Source organism: Lissotriton helveticus, chromosome 3_1 (assembly GCF_964261635.1).
Source record: "Lissotriton helveticus chromosome 3_1, aLisHel1.1, whole genome shotgun sequence".
Taxonomy (NCBI): Eukaryota; Metazoa; Chordata; class Amphibia; order Caudata; family Salamandridae; genus Lissotriton; species Lissotriton helveticus.
In genome coordinates, this window is record NC_136061.1 from 633,559,536 (window position 1) to 633,573,464 (window position 13,929).

Genomic DNA, 13,929 nt, shown 5'->3' on the forward strand with positions numbered 1-13,929 from the left:
TTTGTCTAAACACTCTCAGCATAGCATCTCTCCCTAAGTGTACGGGACCATGTATGAGTCTAGCCATTGGACTCACCATCTCATTGGGCAACACTGCTCTGCCGTCTGGTGAGACCCAAAAATGGGTCTCACCCATTACACATCCTGCCTTTTCCCATGTTTCTTTTTCAGAATCAGGAGCATTTTCTTGCATGGTTGACAGTTCATCCCAAGTATCAACAGTTTCCAGAATCATGGCTAATTCAGTTCTTACATTTATTCCACCCACATCCACCTCTGTGAAAGAGTACCCTTGTTCCGCGCAATACCGCGCAACTTCATCAGCATATCTATTGCCTTTCGAAACAAAGTCCTCATTTCTGGTATGTGCGGTGCACTTTACAACTGCGATACCTGCTGGGCATTGCAACGCCTCTAACAACAGGCGCACAAACTCTCCATTGCGAATGGGAGAGCCTGAAGAGGTCATGAATCCTCTTTGAGACCATAACTGCCCGTAATCATGAACTACCCCATAACCATATTGGCTATCGGTGTATATGGTGACTCGAATTCCATTGCTTGCCAAGCAAGCACGTGTCAGGGCAATAATCTCGGCTACCTGAGCGGAGTGTACTCCTTCCAGGCACCCAGCTTCCACAACTCCAGTAATTGTACATACAGCATAAGCTGCTCTCAACTGCCCAACTTCGTCTCTTACACATGAGCCATCGACAAAGAAAATTTCATCTGGGTCAGTCAGTGGCTCATCTACGATGTCGGGTCTGGGTTTGGTGCATAGTTCAGTCACATCAAGGCAGTCATGGTCTGTATATTCATCATCATCCTCAATATCATTTGGAAGTGGCATCAAAGTAGCAGGATTCAAAACAGAGCATCTCTTGAGGGTCACATTCTCTGCAGCAAGAATAACTTGCTCATAGCGCGTGAGCCTGCTGTTGGTCAGATGCTGTGTTTTGGTCCTGGTCATCAACAGTTCAACAGAATGTGGCACGCACACCTCTAACGGGTGCCCCATGACGATATTTTCACATCTCTCAATGCTGACACCCGTTGCAGCAACGGATTTGAGACATCCGGGCAACGCTGCGGCTACTGGGTCTAAAGTAGCCGAGAAATAAGCAACTGGTCTACGGGCATTCCCATGGATTTGGACCAACACAGACAACGCACAACCTTCTCTCTCACAACAGTAAAGGAAAAATTGTTTATTGTAATCAGGCATTCCCAATGCCGGAGCACGACACAGGTCCTCTCGCAGCTGTAAGAATGCCATCAAACAGTCTTTGTCCCATGGTACCGGGTCACTCACCTCTTTGTGCGTCAGTTTTTGCAATGGCTTTGCTTTCAGTGAAAAGTTCACGATCCACTGTCGGCAATAACCCACCATCCCTAGAAACATCCTGACCTCTCTCTGTGTCTTAGGCGCATTCATTTTCATGATCGCCTCTATCCTGTCTGGTGACACCTTTCGTTTGCCTTTCTCTATTCTGTGTCCCAAGTACTGCACCTCTGTTAGGCAGTACTGCAATTTTCCCGGGGACACCTTGTGCCCATTGGCAGCTAGGTGATTTAACAAAGCAATGGAGTCTTCCCTGCAAGCTTCTTCTGTTTCTGACGCCACAAGGAGGTCGTCTATGTACTGGACCAGAACTGACTTCTGGGGCAGCACTAGACTTTCAAGATTTTTCTTCAAAAGCTGGTTAAAGATCGATGGGCTCTCTGTATACCCCTGAGGGATACGACACCATGTTAGGACGCGATTTTCCAGCTTAAATGCGAAAAGAAAATGGCTTTCTTCGTCCAGAGGGATCGAAAAGAAGGCCTGGCAAAGATCGATCACAGTGAACCACTCAGCTTGGAATGGAATCTGAAACAGTATCACTGATGGATTCGGTACCACTGGACAACATGAAACGACTATGTTATTAATCTTTCGAAGGTCCTGTACTATCCGAAATTTCCCATTCGGTTTCTGCAGACCCATAATCGGGGAGTTGCATGGACTACCCACGATTTCTTTCAGTATTCCCTGTTTAATCATGGACTCGATCACGGGTTTTATGCCTGCAATCGTTTCTGGAGTCAGTTTATATTGGGGTGTTCTTGGGAACTCAGCATGCGGTTTCACTACAATTTTCACTGGGTCCACCCCCTTGACCAATCCAATCTCTTCCCCAGTGAAATCCCATACCTCTGGTGCCACTGTCTCTCTCAAGTCCCAGGGGAGCTCATCTACTGTCAAAGTAGGGTACAGCTCCACGCAGATTCTTGAGTTTGCAACTTTGAAATCTGCGTCATCATCATTGGTCAATACCTCCACTCCCTGAGGTGTACAATATATAGTACAATTCAATTTACACAACAGGTCTCTTCCTAGCAGACACACAGGGCTTGAATCGCAAACCACAAACTGGTGCTCATCGCTGTACTTCCCTATTTTCACCTGTACCGGTTCTGTCAATTGGCTGGTTATTCTCCTATTTGCGACCCCTACCACCTGTATGGTCTCTCCAGACATGGGCAGGTCTGGAACTGCAGCTGATCTGATCGTGGATCTAGTGGCTCCTGTGTCCACCAGAAATGTCGTAGGGCACCCTGCTACTTCTGCTTCAACATAGGGTCCCCTCTGATCCACTTCCAAAGCTGCCCCGAGGGTGCAGTCTTCTCTTTCCACTCTCTGTCCGGTTAATGGGTCCACATAATAGCACTCTTCACCTTCCACAAACAGGGGCATTTGTCTATAGGTCTTACCCATACTCCCTACTCGAGGAGGTTGCGGGAACTGGGCTCGGGGAGGAGCCCCCCCCCCTTTGAGCACCTTTCCTTGGTATGGCGTTACCCCTCTTGTAGGCGCGCTCTGAACCTCTTCCTCCTCTATCTCTTGCTCTCCTATCTCTACATTGTAGGGGCACTCGCGTTTCCAATGCCCCAGCTCGTTACACTGGTGGCACCTAGTCGTTTTCTTCAAGGCAGCTATATCTATTCTGGGTCTAAAGGTGGAACTCTCCTCATTGCCCTTGTTCTGACTGTACTGCTTCTTTCCTCCTGTACCTGTTCCTTGCTGCTGTTGCTGTTGTCCCCCCTTCCCTGCTGCCTGCATCTGTACCACCATCAACTTTTCTTTTAGTTTCTTAGCCTTAGAGTCTATCTCATCACAACAGTACCTGGCATATCTCAGTATTTCGTCTAGGGGTTTAGTTTGCCAACAAATCGAGTGTTGCTGAATCATTAAACTAATATCCGGTCTCAGTCCCAGGACGAACTTGGACACAAATTGCCCTATGTCTTTTGGATCCATTACATCCAAGCCGCTATACTGTTTAAACGCCTTCAGCAATCTCTCGTAATATTCATGAACTGTCTCTTTGGGTTCCTGTCTTGTTCGGTCTATTCTGACCCAATCTATGTCCTGCATTGGCACTTTCTCTTTCAGCCAAGTCATCACTCTCTCGAATTTCGCCATCACAATCTCGGACGGCCCATTAGTCTTGGCATCTCTCTCTGGCTCCGTTGTGGGCCACTCAGCGCTAACCTTGCATGCTGTCCACAGATCGCCTGGTACTACAATGTCAAACAGCGTGTTCAGATCTATCCAAAGGACCTTTGAGATTTTTACAAATCTCTCCACTTGCTTGTACCACTCCACTGGGTTCTCTCGTAATTTGGGGAAAGAGGTGGTAAAAGCAGCTAAATCTCCCCTACTCCAAGGGACATGTACATAGTTCCCATTTGCAACTTCACGCAAAGGGTAAGCTTCTATTCCCTGCTGTCCTGGTGTCATACCAATCATGCTTCTCCTGCCGGTCCCTTTCTTGGACCACCTCTCTTCCCACTTATCTAGTGCTCTCCATGTCCTTATTCCAGTAATCAGTTCCCTTATGTGCGTTTTCAGCCCAATCGTTCTCCTCTCATCTAGGTCTCGATCTGTATAATGTAGCCTGTGGTTACCCTGTAATGCTTTGGTTCTTGACAAGTCCACCATATATTTGCCTGCTAGTTCGACTAACTTCTCATGGACTGCTCTCGCTTTTCGAGTAATGTCCTTTGCCATATACAGTATTTCATCCTGTTCATACATTTCCATTCTTTCTAAAGGCAGGGTACCATCTACCATGTCATCCAGGTCTGACCTTAAGCTGGCGACATCCAGTCTCTTGGCTTTTATCTCAGCTCGCAATATGTCTTTCGAAGGGGGCTCACTGGTCTCCCTACCATCCCAACTTCGAGCTCTGCGTTTGGGCTCGGGAGAGTTAATGGGTGCCCTCCCTTGCTCCCATCTCTCCAGGTCCCATGCTCGGCCATCTGATCTTGGAAGGTGATGGAACACGGGCCTGTTACCCCTACTCTCTTCTTCTTCTCTCCTCTCACCGCACACCTCTCTGTTATTTTCCCTCTGGTCGCTACTCTCCCTTTGCCTCGTATCGCTCAGTATCCGATATGATCCTTCCTGGTTCCCCATATTCCCTGGGCTGCGCTCATTTCTGTCATCACAGGGACTATGGTGCGTCCTCTCACAACTCCCATTCAGTTCTCTGGTGCCGGGCACACAGTGTGAACACTTAAAGCTGTTTCTGTACTCTTGCGCTCTCCTCTCCTCTTCATTGATTATTGGGCGCGCCACCCTCCCATTCCCGGAGCCCCCGTTTTCTAGGTCTGTTCTACCTCCACTCCGGGCCCAATGGGTGACTCCCCTACTTTCTCTCTCTCTACAGTCCCACTCCGGGCTGCTCTCCCCAGCCCCGCAGTGAGTCCGTGCTCTGCTGTCCTGACTTTCCCTTTCAGCTTCCGCAGCTATGATGCACTTTTGAGCCTTCACTGCCTCATCCCACTGCTTCATGTACTCATTTAGCTCTTGAAAGGATTTTCGTCCAGATCCCCTCAGATCCATTGGCCATCTAGGGCCCCCAGGATCTCCTCCTGGGTCCCCTGCTGTGTGCATCGGGGTGCTCCACTCTCTGGGTATCGGCATCTGACTTGGGGAATTAGTGGTATCGTTCCTCCTTGCCTCCTCTGCTCTTTCTCTATCTTTCCGTTTCCGTTCTTCCCCTCTTGCTCTTTCTTGGTCATATATCGATATTATAGGACCTATGGTAACAGGTACCTGTAGTGCATCTGGTAATGGGTAGGATGTGGCGCTTTCCGTTTCCGGCGCTCTTTGTACCACAAACCTCCCGACTACCTGTTGCACCTGACTAGGCTGGGACAGCTCTTTCTTTGCCTCTGGATCCCACTCTGAACTGGGAAGCGGTCTATGCTCTCCTGCATTGCCCCCCTTTTCTCCTTCAGTATGCTCGACCTCTCCCCCTGCTCTATTATACGGGGGTGGCCTGTCTGTCAATAACCTGTTTATCAGGCTGTCCTCTGTTTCGCTCTCATCATCTTCTTCTAGGGGACTTTTATTTACTGGCGCCTCTAACACTGGGTACAGTTTATTTACTTCCATGTTATGCACTCTCCATCTTTTAGCATCCGCATCCCACCTGGCATCCTGCACTGCCCTTACCGATCGTTTCACCCTTTCTTGTCGTCTGTTCATATTCTTTTCATGCGCTGCCCTAATCCATGCTTCAAGAGCCTCAAACTGGGTTGGTCTAGGCAAGGGTCTCTTTGAGGTCATGACTGATTTCAATCGATGTAACACCTCTAATCTGAACGTCCCGTACTTCGGGAACGTCAGTTCCTCATTTCCTTCCGTAATCTTACTCCACTCTGATATCCAGAGGATCGTATGCAACCCAACATTCACTGCCATGTAACGAGCTGGCGTACCCTCCGGCGGGGCTTCTTCCCCTTCATACGATCCCCGCTTCTCTTTTTTAAACACCGCTTTCAACCATTTAAAACACTTCATAATTATGCGCACAAAATCCAGCCTCGCTACTCTGTTTACTTCCTGATGACAATCCACCAATCCTGTCGCGGCTTTGCTAGCTTGGCCTATCGCAGCGCGGTCTTTCTCCGGTCGGCCAATCACGTCGCGACTCTGTCTGACGTCTTTGCTAGCTGGCCTATCACAGCGCGGTCTTTCTCCGATCGGCCAATCGCTGCGCGACACTACCTGACGTCACTTTTCTCCGCTTCGCAGCAGCACCCCTCCTTTCTCAACTCGTCTCCCGGTTATGCATGCGTCCCATTCATACACCGAAAAATGACTACTTCCGACCAAGCGGTCACTTCTCTCGACTGTACGTCCACAGTCTATCTGTAATTGTCAACACAACTGACGAAATGTCTATCGTCTCTCTGATAGGTTGCTTACACACACAGTAACTTCCGACCAGCGTCCGTTACTCACGCACTCACTCTTACGTTCCCCCTATCTCGGTCTTTCGGGTGATCAATGGTACCTCATGACCCCCTTCACACTAGTTGACAATTACTCTGGGTGTCCGATACACCCGAACCACTTAAGCTCTCCTTGAACTTAAGATTTCCACCGGTTGCGCGCGCTCACAACCTGTTCCACAGTCACTCTACAGACATTCAACTCCGCCAGACATTACAACATAGATACAATACAAAACACCGCAATCTAACACGCATAACCCTTTATACTCACTCTCGACCGATACTGCTGCTTTTTCTGTCTCACGTCATCCGGATCTTCTTCGGCGGGCTGTTCTTCCGATCATCGATCTCTAGGGGCCTTGGGGTAAGCTAACCTGGCCTAGGTCACCGTCCTCAAGAAGGCAACCATCCTCTATAGCTACCAACTGAAAGGGCGAGATTTTGATCGATACCTTATATCTATTGATCTAAACCTCGATCTGGTCGACTGAACCTTTGTTGCCTGTCTTGGAGGAAAACAGTACACCCATCTGCAAGTTAGTTCACCCAATAAAGGACTCTACTCCCAAAGATCACAAACAACTTCTAGCTTTCAAAAGTTTATTGTAAAGATATAATGAGCTGCAAATACAGGCATCTCAGAATGAGATTCACGAGATACACAGGTCCAATTACATACATGTGCTCTCGAAAAGCCCTCAGACGAGCAACAGAAATCACTAACACAAGTTCTAAGAATAATAAAGCTATCAGCATAGACGCATATCTCTCCTTCATTTAGGTTGGAGGAAAACACACAGGTTAGGCGTCCCTACCCTGTTCTAGATGGTATCCCTACTTAACCAAATCCCAACCTAACAAAGGTGTCAGCAATGAATGACCCCCAAGGGAAGTCACTCACTCTAAGTCTCTTGGTGAAAACCTATAGTTCTCCAGTCATGACCCCTCTCTGCCTACCCATCCGCTCTCTAAAGGGTCCTCAGGTCTCTGCTCTAACTCCACCCAGGGGTGCTGTCCCTAATACAAAACAGTCAACAACATTTGAGACGCCCCTTGCGAAACGCCTCTCACGTGGTGTAGCTTCAGGCTTTTTCCATGATGCTTTGTATTGGGCCTCAGACGTTAGAGTTGACCTTGCTTCTCAGGCTCTTCTCCGGCCCGCTGATACCCCTTAAACATTCCAGAACCCTCCTCCATGTCTGGGCCGCCTACTGAACAGACCTCTATTCATTCATTTATAATTGGATCCCCCCTTTCCTGTTGCAGACAGATATCTGCCGCCAAGAACCCAACTCTCATAGACTTCTAAAAAGGCTTGCAACATTTCTCAGCCTAGACATGTACGTGTAAATCAATGCTAAAACATTTCAGGCCTACAATATTTCTCATTATGATTATAGCATTCAACTTCTTCATTTAATTAAAGCATGTTAATACTCTTATTCTATTATTCAGTAAACATTTTATAAATCATGGCCCATTTAATGCGATGACCAAAACATTAATACAATCTGTGTCGTGAAAAGAAACACCTTCCCTTTTAGCTCCAGCTCTGGCCCTGAGGCCTACCACATTCTGCGTTTAACCACAGACCATCTTACATGTTAACAGCTACACGACATAGATTCAAAAATAATCACATCTAATAAAATCATATAGTGTCACACATTTCTGTATTAGTTCCACTCCTACTTAAATCTCTACATTAGCTATACATTTAGAATATAATTGCAGATACTATTAGCACTCATGGCATTTCTCCTCATGATTTGTGCTTACTACAGGTAAGTGTGATGTACTCATACATTTAAGTCAGTTTGCGCTCTCTCAACTATTACAGAAATCGGGATAAGTACAATGGAACCACTTGACAAAAATAAGTATGCACATCAAGGGGTTTTAAGTTTAGGTGTAGACTTACAAATGTAGTTAATTCATAACATTTCTGTAGCACTTCTGGACAGATACAACATTCACAGTTATTCAGAAGTTTGCAAAATGTTAAGCAGTTACACATGCGTACATTTAGAAAAGTGTTCTTGACCATTCCTAACTTATTTTTACTTTGAAAATATGTTTCCCCTGTCTAAGACCCATTCCCCAGCGCTCCTTCAGTTTGGGTGTGTACCGTCCTCAATCTCAGCCTGTGAACATATTTACTCCCATCCTTTGCAGAAATAAATCTCTTTCAGATTACAGTGTTGGCATGCGCTAAAAAGACTTCCCTGGATGCCCACTCGCTGCCCCGGGAGTAGATTTAATCTCCTGTAATATTACACCATACCGGTGCAACATCTGAGTGCAAATCCCTAGGCTTGCCACTAACTTGTTGTTAGTGATTCCTGAAGTGCCGAGGACAGGAGGACGTGGATGTTTCAATTCTGCAAAAAATCCGGAATGAACACGATACACTTAAATATAATTGTACTAATACGTAGCTATATCCTAAAACGAATCCTGCACCTAAGCCCGACATTATTTTAATTACATCCTTGAAAACTAATTACAGTAATATTACTCTAATACTAAATTCAGATTGCTTTTTCAATAATATTCCTGATGCTTTGGGGTGAATGAGTTACTAATGAAAGGCACTCAAAATGAAGGGGACTGCCTAGTAATTGTGGTAAAATAAATGCCAGACAATGAAAAGAGGGTCTAGTAGGAGGCGAACACCTTGCTGATAGGAGATGGTGCTGGTACCAATGCTCCCAGATGAAGGCTACTGATGGGTTAAAATTATGGTAGGCAGGAGTGGTGCAGGGCACACTGGAGCCAGCTTCAGAACTGACAAGGCCCCTGAAGGTGGTAGGCATTAGTGTGTCAGGGGGCTAAAGCTAGCATTATTGTAGGCGCTGACAAGACTTGCACCCAGTTCAGAGGAGCTGACCACTGCACCAACGCAGTCAGCGCTATACTGAGTGCAGAGTGAGGTGTACTTAGTACCAGTACGTGTCTGTACATGGGGGTAATGATGGCAGCCGATTAATGGAGACCTGGCCAAGGGCTGCATCTTTCAGCATTTTGGTTCATTCCTTCTCACCTCACTATGGCTTTCTGTTTTCCAGGTTGCATCAAGAACGGCCAGAAATACCCAGCTGGGGCAACATATCGTGAAAATTGTAACCTCTGGTAAGTCACGCCAAGTCTGACATACTTCATACTAGGCATTAAGGCCCAGTCCCAGCATAAGGATGTGAGATACCATGGCCCTCCTCTCTGCTTTGTGTACCACCTTGATGGTGCCAGCTTTTGGGTATCTACATATGAGACAGCGGAATTATGTGATGCAATTGACAGCATCTTGAGACAGATCCAATCTATTTTCATTCAAACAAATCACTTATGTCCCAAAGCTATGGACTAACACCATGGAACTTCCTGGGTATCGTCATGCTGTTGCACACATTGTCAATTGCACAGGGATAAAGTCTTCCTCCAAATTATTGGTGTCTTTCATAGGCGCCTCTCGGTCACAAATTGCCCGTATTTTGGGACAGCCCAATGCGTCTCACCAGATCTTGAATGTGTTGCTACAGCTGATCAGATAACTAAGAAACTCGGATCCTAACAGGAACGAGCAACCGAGTTGTCGTCTCAACTATGTAAACTAATTTGTGATTGTGACTGCACTTTGGTTTAAGCCACTCTTAAATGATGACCATTCATTTCCTTAGTGCTAGTTCTGGATGTTTCATGATTGCTGAACCCATTCTTCCTCCTTTCTCTGTCTACGATATCCTGCCATTTGACCTTTACCTTCTAGTACTGATTACAGGCAACAAAAAAACAGTTGTCTCTACAATTTGCTCACGTTTGGCAAAGTTGACAAGAATGATGGGTTAGATGTGGCTACAGAGACGAAACAGTAGTGCCAGGATTGATGGGAGGACGTGTCCATGATGGAACCAGTCAGGTGGATAGTATGCAAGTGACTTGCTGAATGGGACAGGGTGGTTGATTGTAGAGGGGAGGTGGCTTGGTGGATGGAATGGAAGTGAATAAGTAGGGTAGAGGGACATGGAGGTGGAAACCATGTAGCTGGTACAGGCATGGCCAGCTACATGGGCACTAGTAGCCCGGTGGAAGGGACGGAGCTGACCGTCTAAATGAGTTTGAGCTGTTAAGTCTGATAGGTTGGGGGTGGGTGGATGGTAAATTTTGACATGCTTTGATGGACTTAAGAGGTTAGTCGATGGGTGAATGGTGATGAGCCCATTCATAGTATACTGGTGCTAACTGCATGGCATGAGATGGCAATCAGGGATTGGACTGAGAAGTCCAGGTGAATGGGTTAGAGGTGGTTAGGTTGGATGGATGGAGGTGGCAACACGGGTGGGATGGAGTGGCAACATAAGTGGGACAGAGGTGGCCATTGGATGGTATGAGCTAGGCAGATTGGTGAGACAGAGTGGCTAGAGTAAAAAGGAAAGACATAGCCAAATTGACAGGACCGACTTGAGTGAGTGAATTGGATTGAGCTGACTAAATCGATAGAGTGGAGGTAGACACATGGATGAAATAGAGGTGGCTAGTGGATTAGGTGAAAGAGAAGAAGTTGGTTAGGCAGATGGCAAGGGGATGAGAAAGTTGATGAGACAAAGTTGAGAGGGTTGATAAGGCAGATATAGTCTGGTGTATGGACTGATGGTGGCAAAGCGAATGGAATTGAGGTTGCCTAGTGAATGGTATCTGGTGGTCAATGAATGACGGATAAGAAGGAGGTGGTCATGTAAGGATACAGTTGGCCAGCCAGATACAGCCAAGGTTGACAGAAGAGAGTTGGTAGGTTGGATGGGACTGACATAGACAGCTAGATGGGACGAGGTAGCTAGGAGAAAAGGATGGGTGTGGGCAATAATATGGGTTGGCCTGGTGGATGGGATGATGTGGTCAGTTAGACACAATGAGATGGTCAGGTGATGGGAGCAAGGTTGCCAGGAGGACGGGACAGAGGTGGCCTAGGGGGTCGGATTAATGGGCAACATGGATGGAATGGAGGTGGCCAGGTGGATTGGATGTACTGGTCAAGTAGACACAGTGTACATTGTTTGATGAATGGTACCGAGATTGCCAGTAGTATGGGAAGGAGGTTTCTGATGGAGGTGAAAGTGACCAAATGGATGTAATGGAGATGGCTGATTGAATAGCATGGAACTAAATGGGTAGACATGAAGGATCTAGTTGGGAGGATAGGATGAGGTGGTCAGATGGATGAGTTAGAGGTAGTTGGGTCAATGGATTGAAGTTGGCATCAGAAATACAATAGAGCAGTTCTCCTCGAGTGGATGTAATTGTGCTGTCAGAATAGACAGCAAAGGAACAAACTTCCCTGGTGGATTTAATCGGCTAAATGGGACAGGGCATGCCCGTCAAGGAGCTGAGAGTGTAACTAAGCACAACAAACAATGACCAGGAAAGAAGGGGGTTGGAATTTGTCAGTCACAGAGCTTAGAGGGAAATCAGGTACCACAGTCAAAGAGCTGGCATTTATAGGTGTAGCATGGCTTACAATGAGCTGAGAATAAATCTGGGCATAACAGGCAAGAACATGTGATGAAATGGGGAGGGGACAAGCGCGCCTCTCCAGAAGTTAGGACGAGGTGGTTATGCAGTACAATACGATACAAGTTCCGACAAGCATTAACTAAGTTAATACGTTTTCTGCATAGAATGTAGCATATTCGAGTTTCTCTGCCAGCGGGTATTGGTTTTCAGATTTAAAAATGTTACATTATGTATGCACCTTTTCTCTTTATCTCAATGCACAGATACATTTTGGTGCTCCTGCCACTGCTTTTGCTGGGTCTCCTACTGTGAGACACCATTTCTTTCTTTGAATTTACCACTACTAACTTCATTTTCACCACAGATTATAGGGTACTAAGGCCATGATTGCAAGTACAGCATTAGATTTTGATCTTTATGCAAACAGGAATTTGCGTAGAAATCTGAATTCCATGTGGTGCAATCATTAATGCATCTGCTTTGTTTCTCTCTGACAGATTTTTGCATGCTAAACCTGTCAAATTTATTTGGGGGGCAGGGGAGGTTTGGAAAAAAAGGCAACATGTGGAATTCGGAGCTTTGAATAGCATCCCACATTTTGTCCTATTTCCAAGTGAAAGACTATTGCAGGGATTCTTCTCTTAGAACAGAACTATGCTTAGAATGATAGAACATCAGTACCTAGGGGTCTGAGTCTGACTAGCTATAGTGTCTCACTTACTCTCCTACCTTTACCAGAGAAACAAGTGAATTGGCACCCTAGAACACAACACTCTCGACCCTCTCACTTGTACTCATCCACAATACGATAACCAGGAGACACAAAGGAATTTGAGAATATTTATTTAAACTATTGTGCTCTTAAATTCGGTACACGTGCCACAATTAGAAAACAAATACATACTAAAAACACTGTAAGCATGGTCAATGATCCATATATCGTGAAAGCCCTGTCACTTTATAGGACAGAGTAACCTAAACACCCCTCCCTTTCTAAGGAAGCTAAAAGATTACATATCAAAGACCTCTGGGATTACCTGCAGACCCTGTACCTTAGCATACACAGACAGATGTTCTGCATCTCAGCAGATACAGTGCTTTTGACTCATAACTCTTGTTCCATGTGTCTGTTCTTTGCTCATGTGCTCATCTATGTGATAGGACATTTGTGCACATAAGCAACAGCTGCATTCTTGTGTTATGTCTGGGTGGTAGTGTCTGGCCAGAAAGAATAACAAGGGACATTGTTGTTTGACCTTGTCTATGGTGTTTAGACTAAATCCCAGGACAACAACAGAACACAAAAACGTATGCAGATTCTGCGTGAAAATACAAAGTGGCACAAAAGCAAAACGTATTTATTTATATAGTTGAGTGTGCAAAGGAAAATGAGGGCTAAACCGTGCACAGTTTGCTTAACATAGGGAAAACTACAATGGACCATGCAGGATACACATGACACTTTGAATAGGAGGTATGTACCACACCCAGTAAATACCTCTCACAAGTTATTGGTATTTACAAGGTGTAGTAAGTAGTAGTAACAATTTAATATTTTCCAAGACACACATATTATAGAAATCCACACATGTAACTTTATCTTTATCCAATTAAAAAACAGTGTTACAAATTATTCTATAAAACGTGTGCAAATGTATAAAAAGTTTCAAAACTAAAAATTGATGATTTCTACATTAAATTGCTATACATCATTGCTTGAATATACATAGTGAATACAGTTCGACATTAAACTCTAAAATCCTCCATCGCATTCAAAACCCTCCATTGCATCTATATCCTCCATTACATCTGAAACCGACCCATTGCACTCCAGGCGTGGTAAATATCTCACCACCATCCAGGCTATTGTATTTAAGACCTAAGTATCCAGAATGTCATTTCAAGCAGGGCAGTTAGGATTAAGTGTCTCCCAGCCTCTACTTCTTCAAGGGCATTGTCTTGGGGGGACTGTAAGCTCTCTGGGTTTAAGCTATGATCTGTGTCAGCATGTTACTATTTCCCCTCTGTGTTTATTAAGTGTGCCTTGATGTTCTGCCTTTCACCAAGGTGAGGGATTCTGCAAGGTTAAAGTTTTGCCTCAGTGAGCACTGACACATGTCCCCCGAGTTA

At 45.7% G+C, this 13,929-nt stretch overlaps 1 protein-coding gene across 1 annotated transcript in view; it reads left to right on the forward strand.

The window, feature by feature from the left end:
- The window catches only part of TINAGL1 (tubulointerstitial nephritis antigen like 1), a 158,499-nt gene that overhangs the window by 44,518 nt on the left and 100,052 nt on the right, over positions 1-13,929 (forward strand). Inside the window, exon 3 of the mRNA XM_078680640.1 lies at positions 9,360-9,423. Coding sequence (XP_078536766.1) covers positions 9,360-9,423 — 64 coding nt within the window. The remainder of the gene's footprint in view (positions 1-9,359; positions 9,424-13,929) is intronic.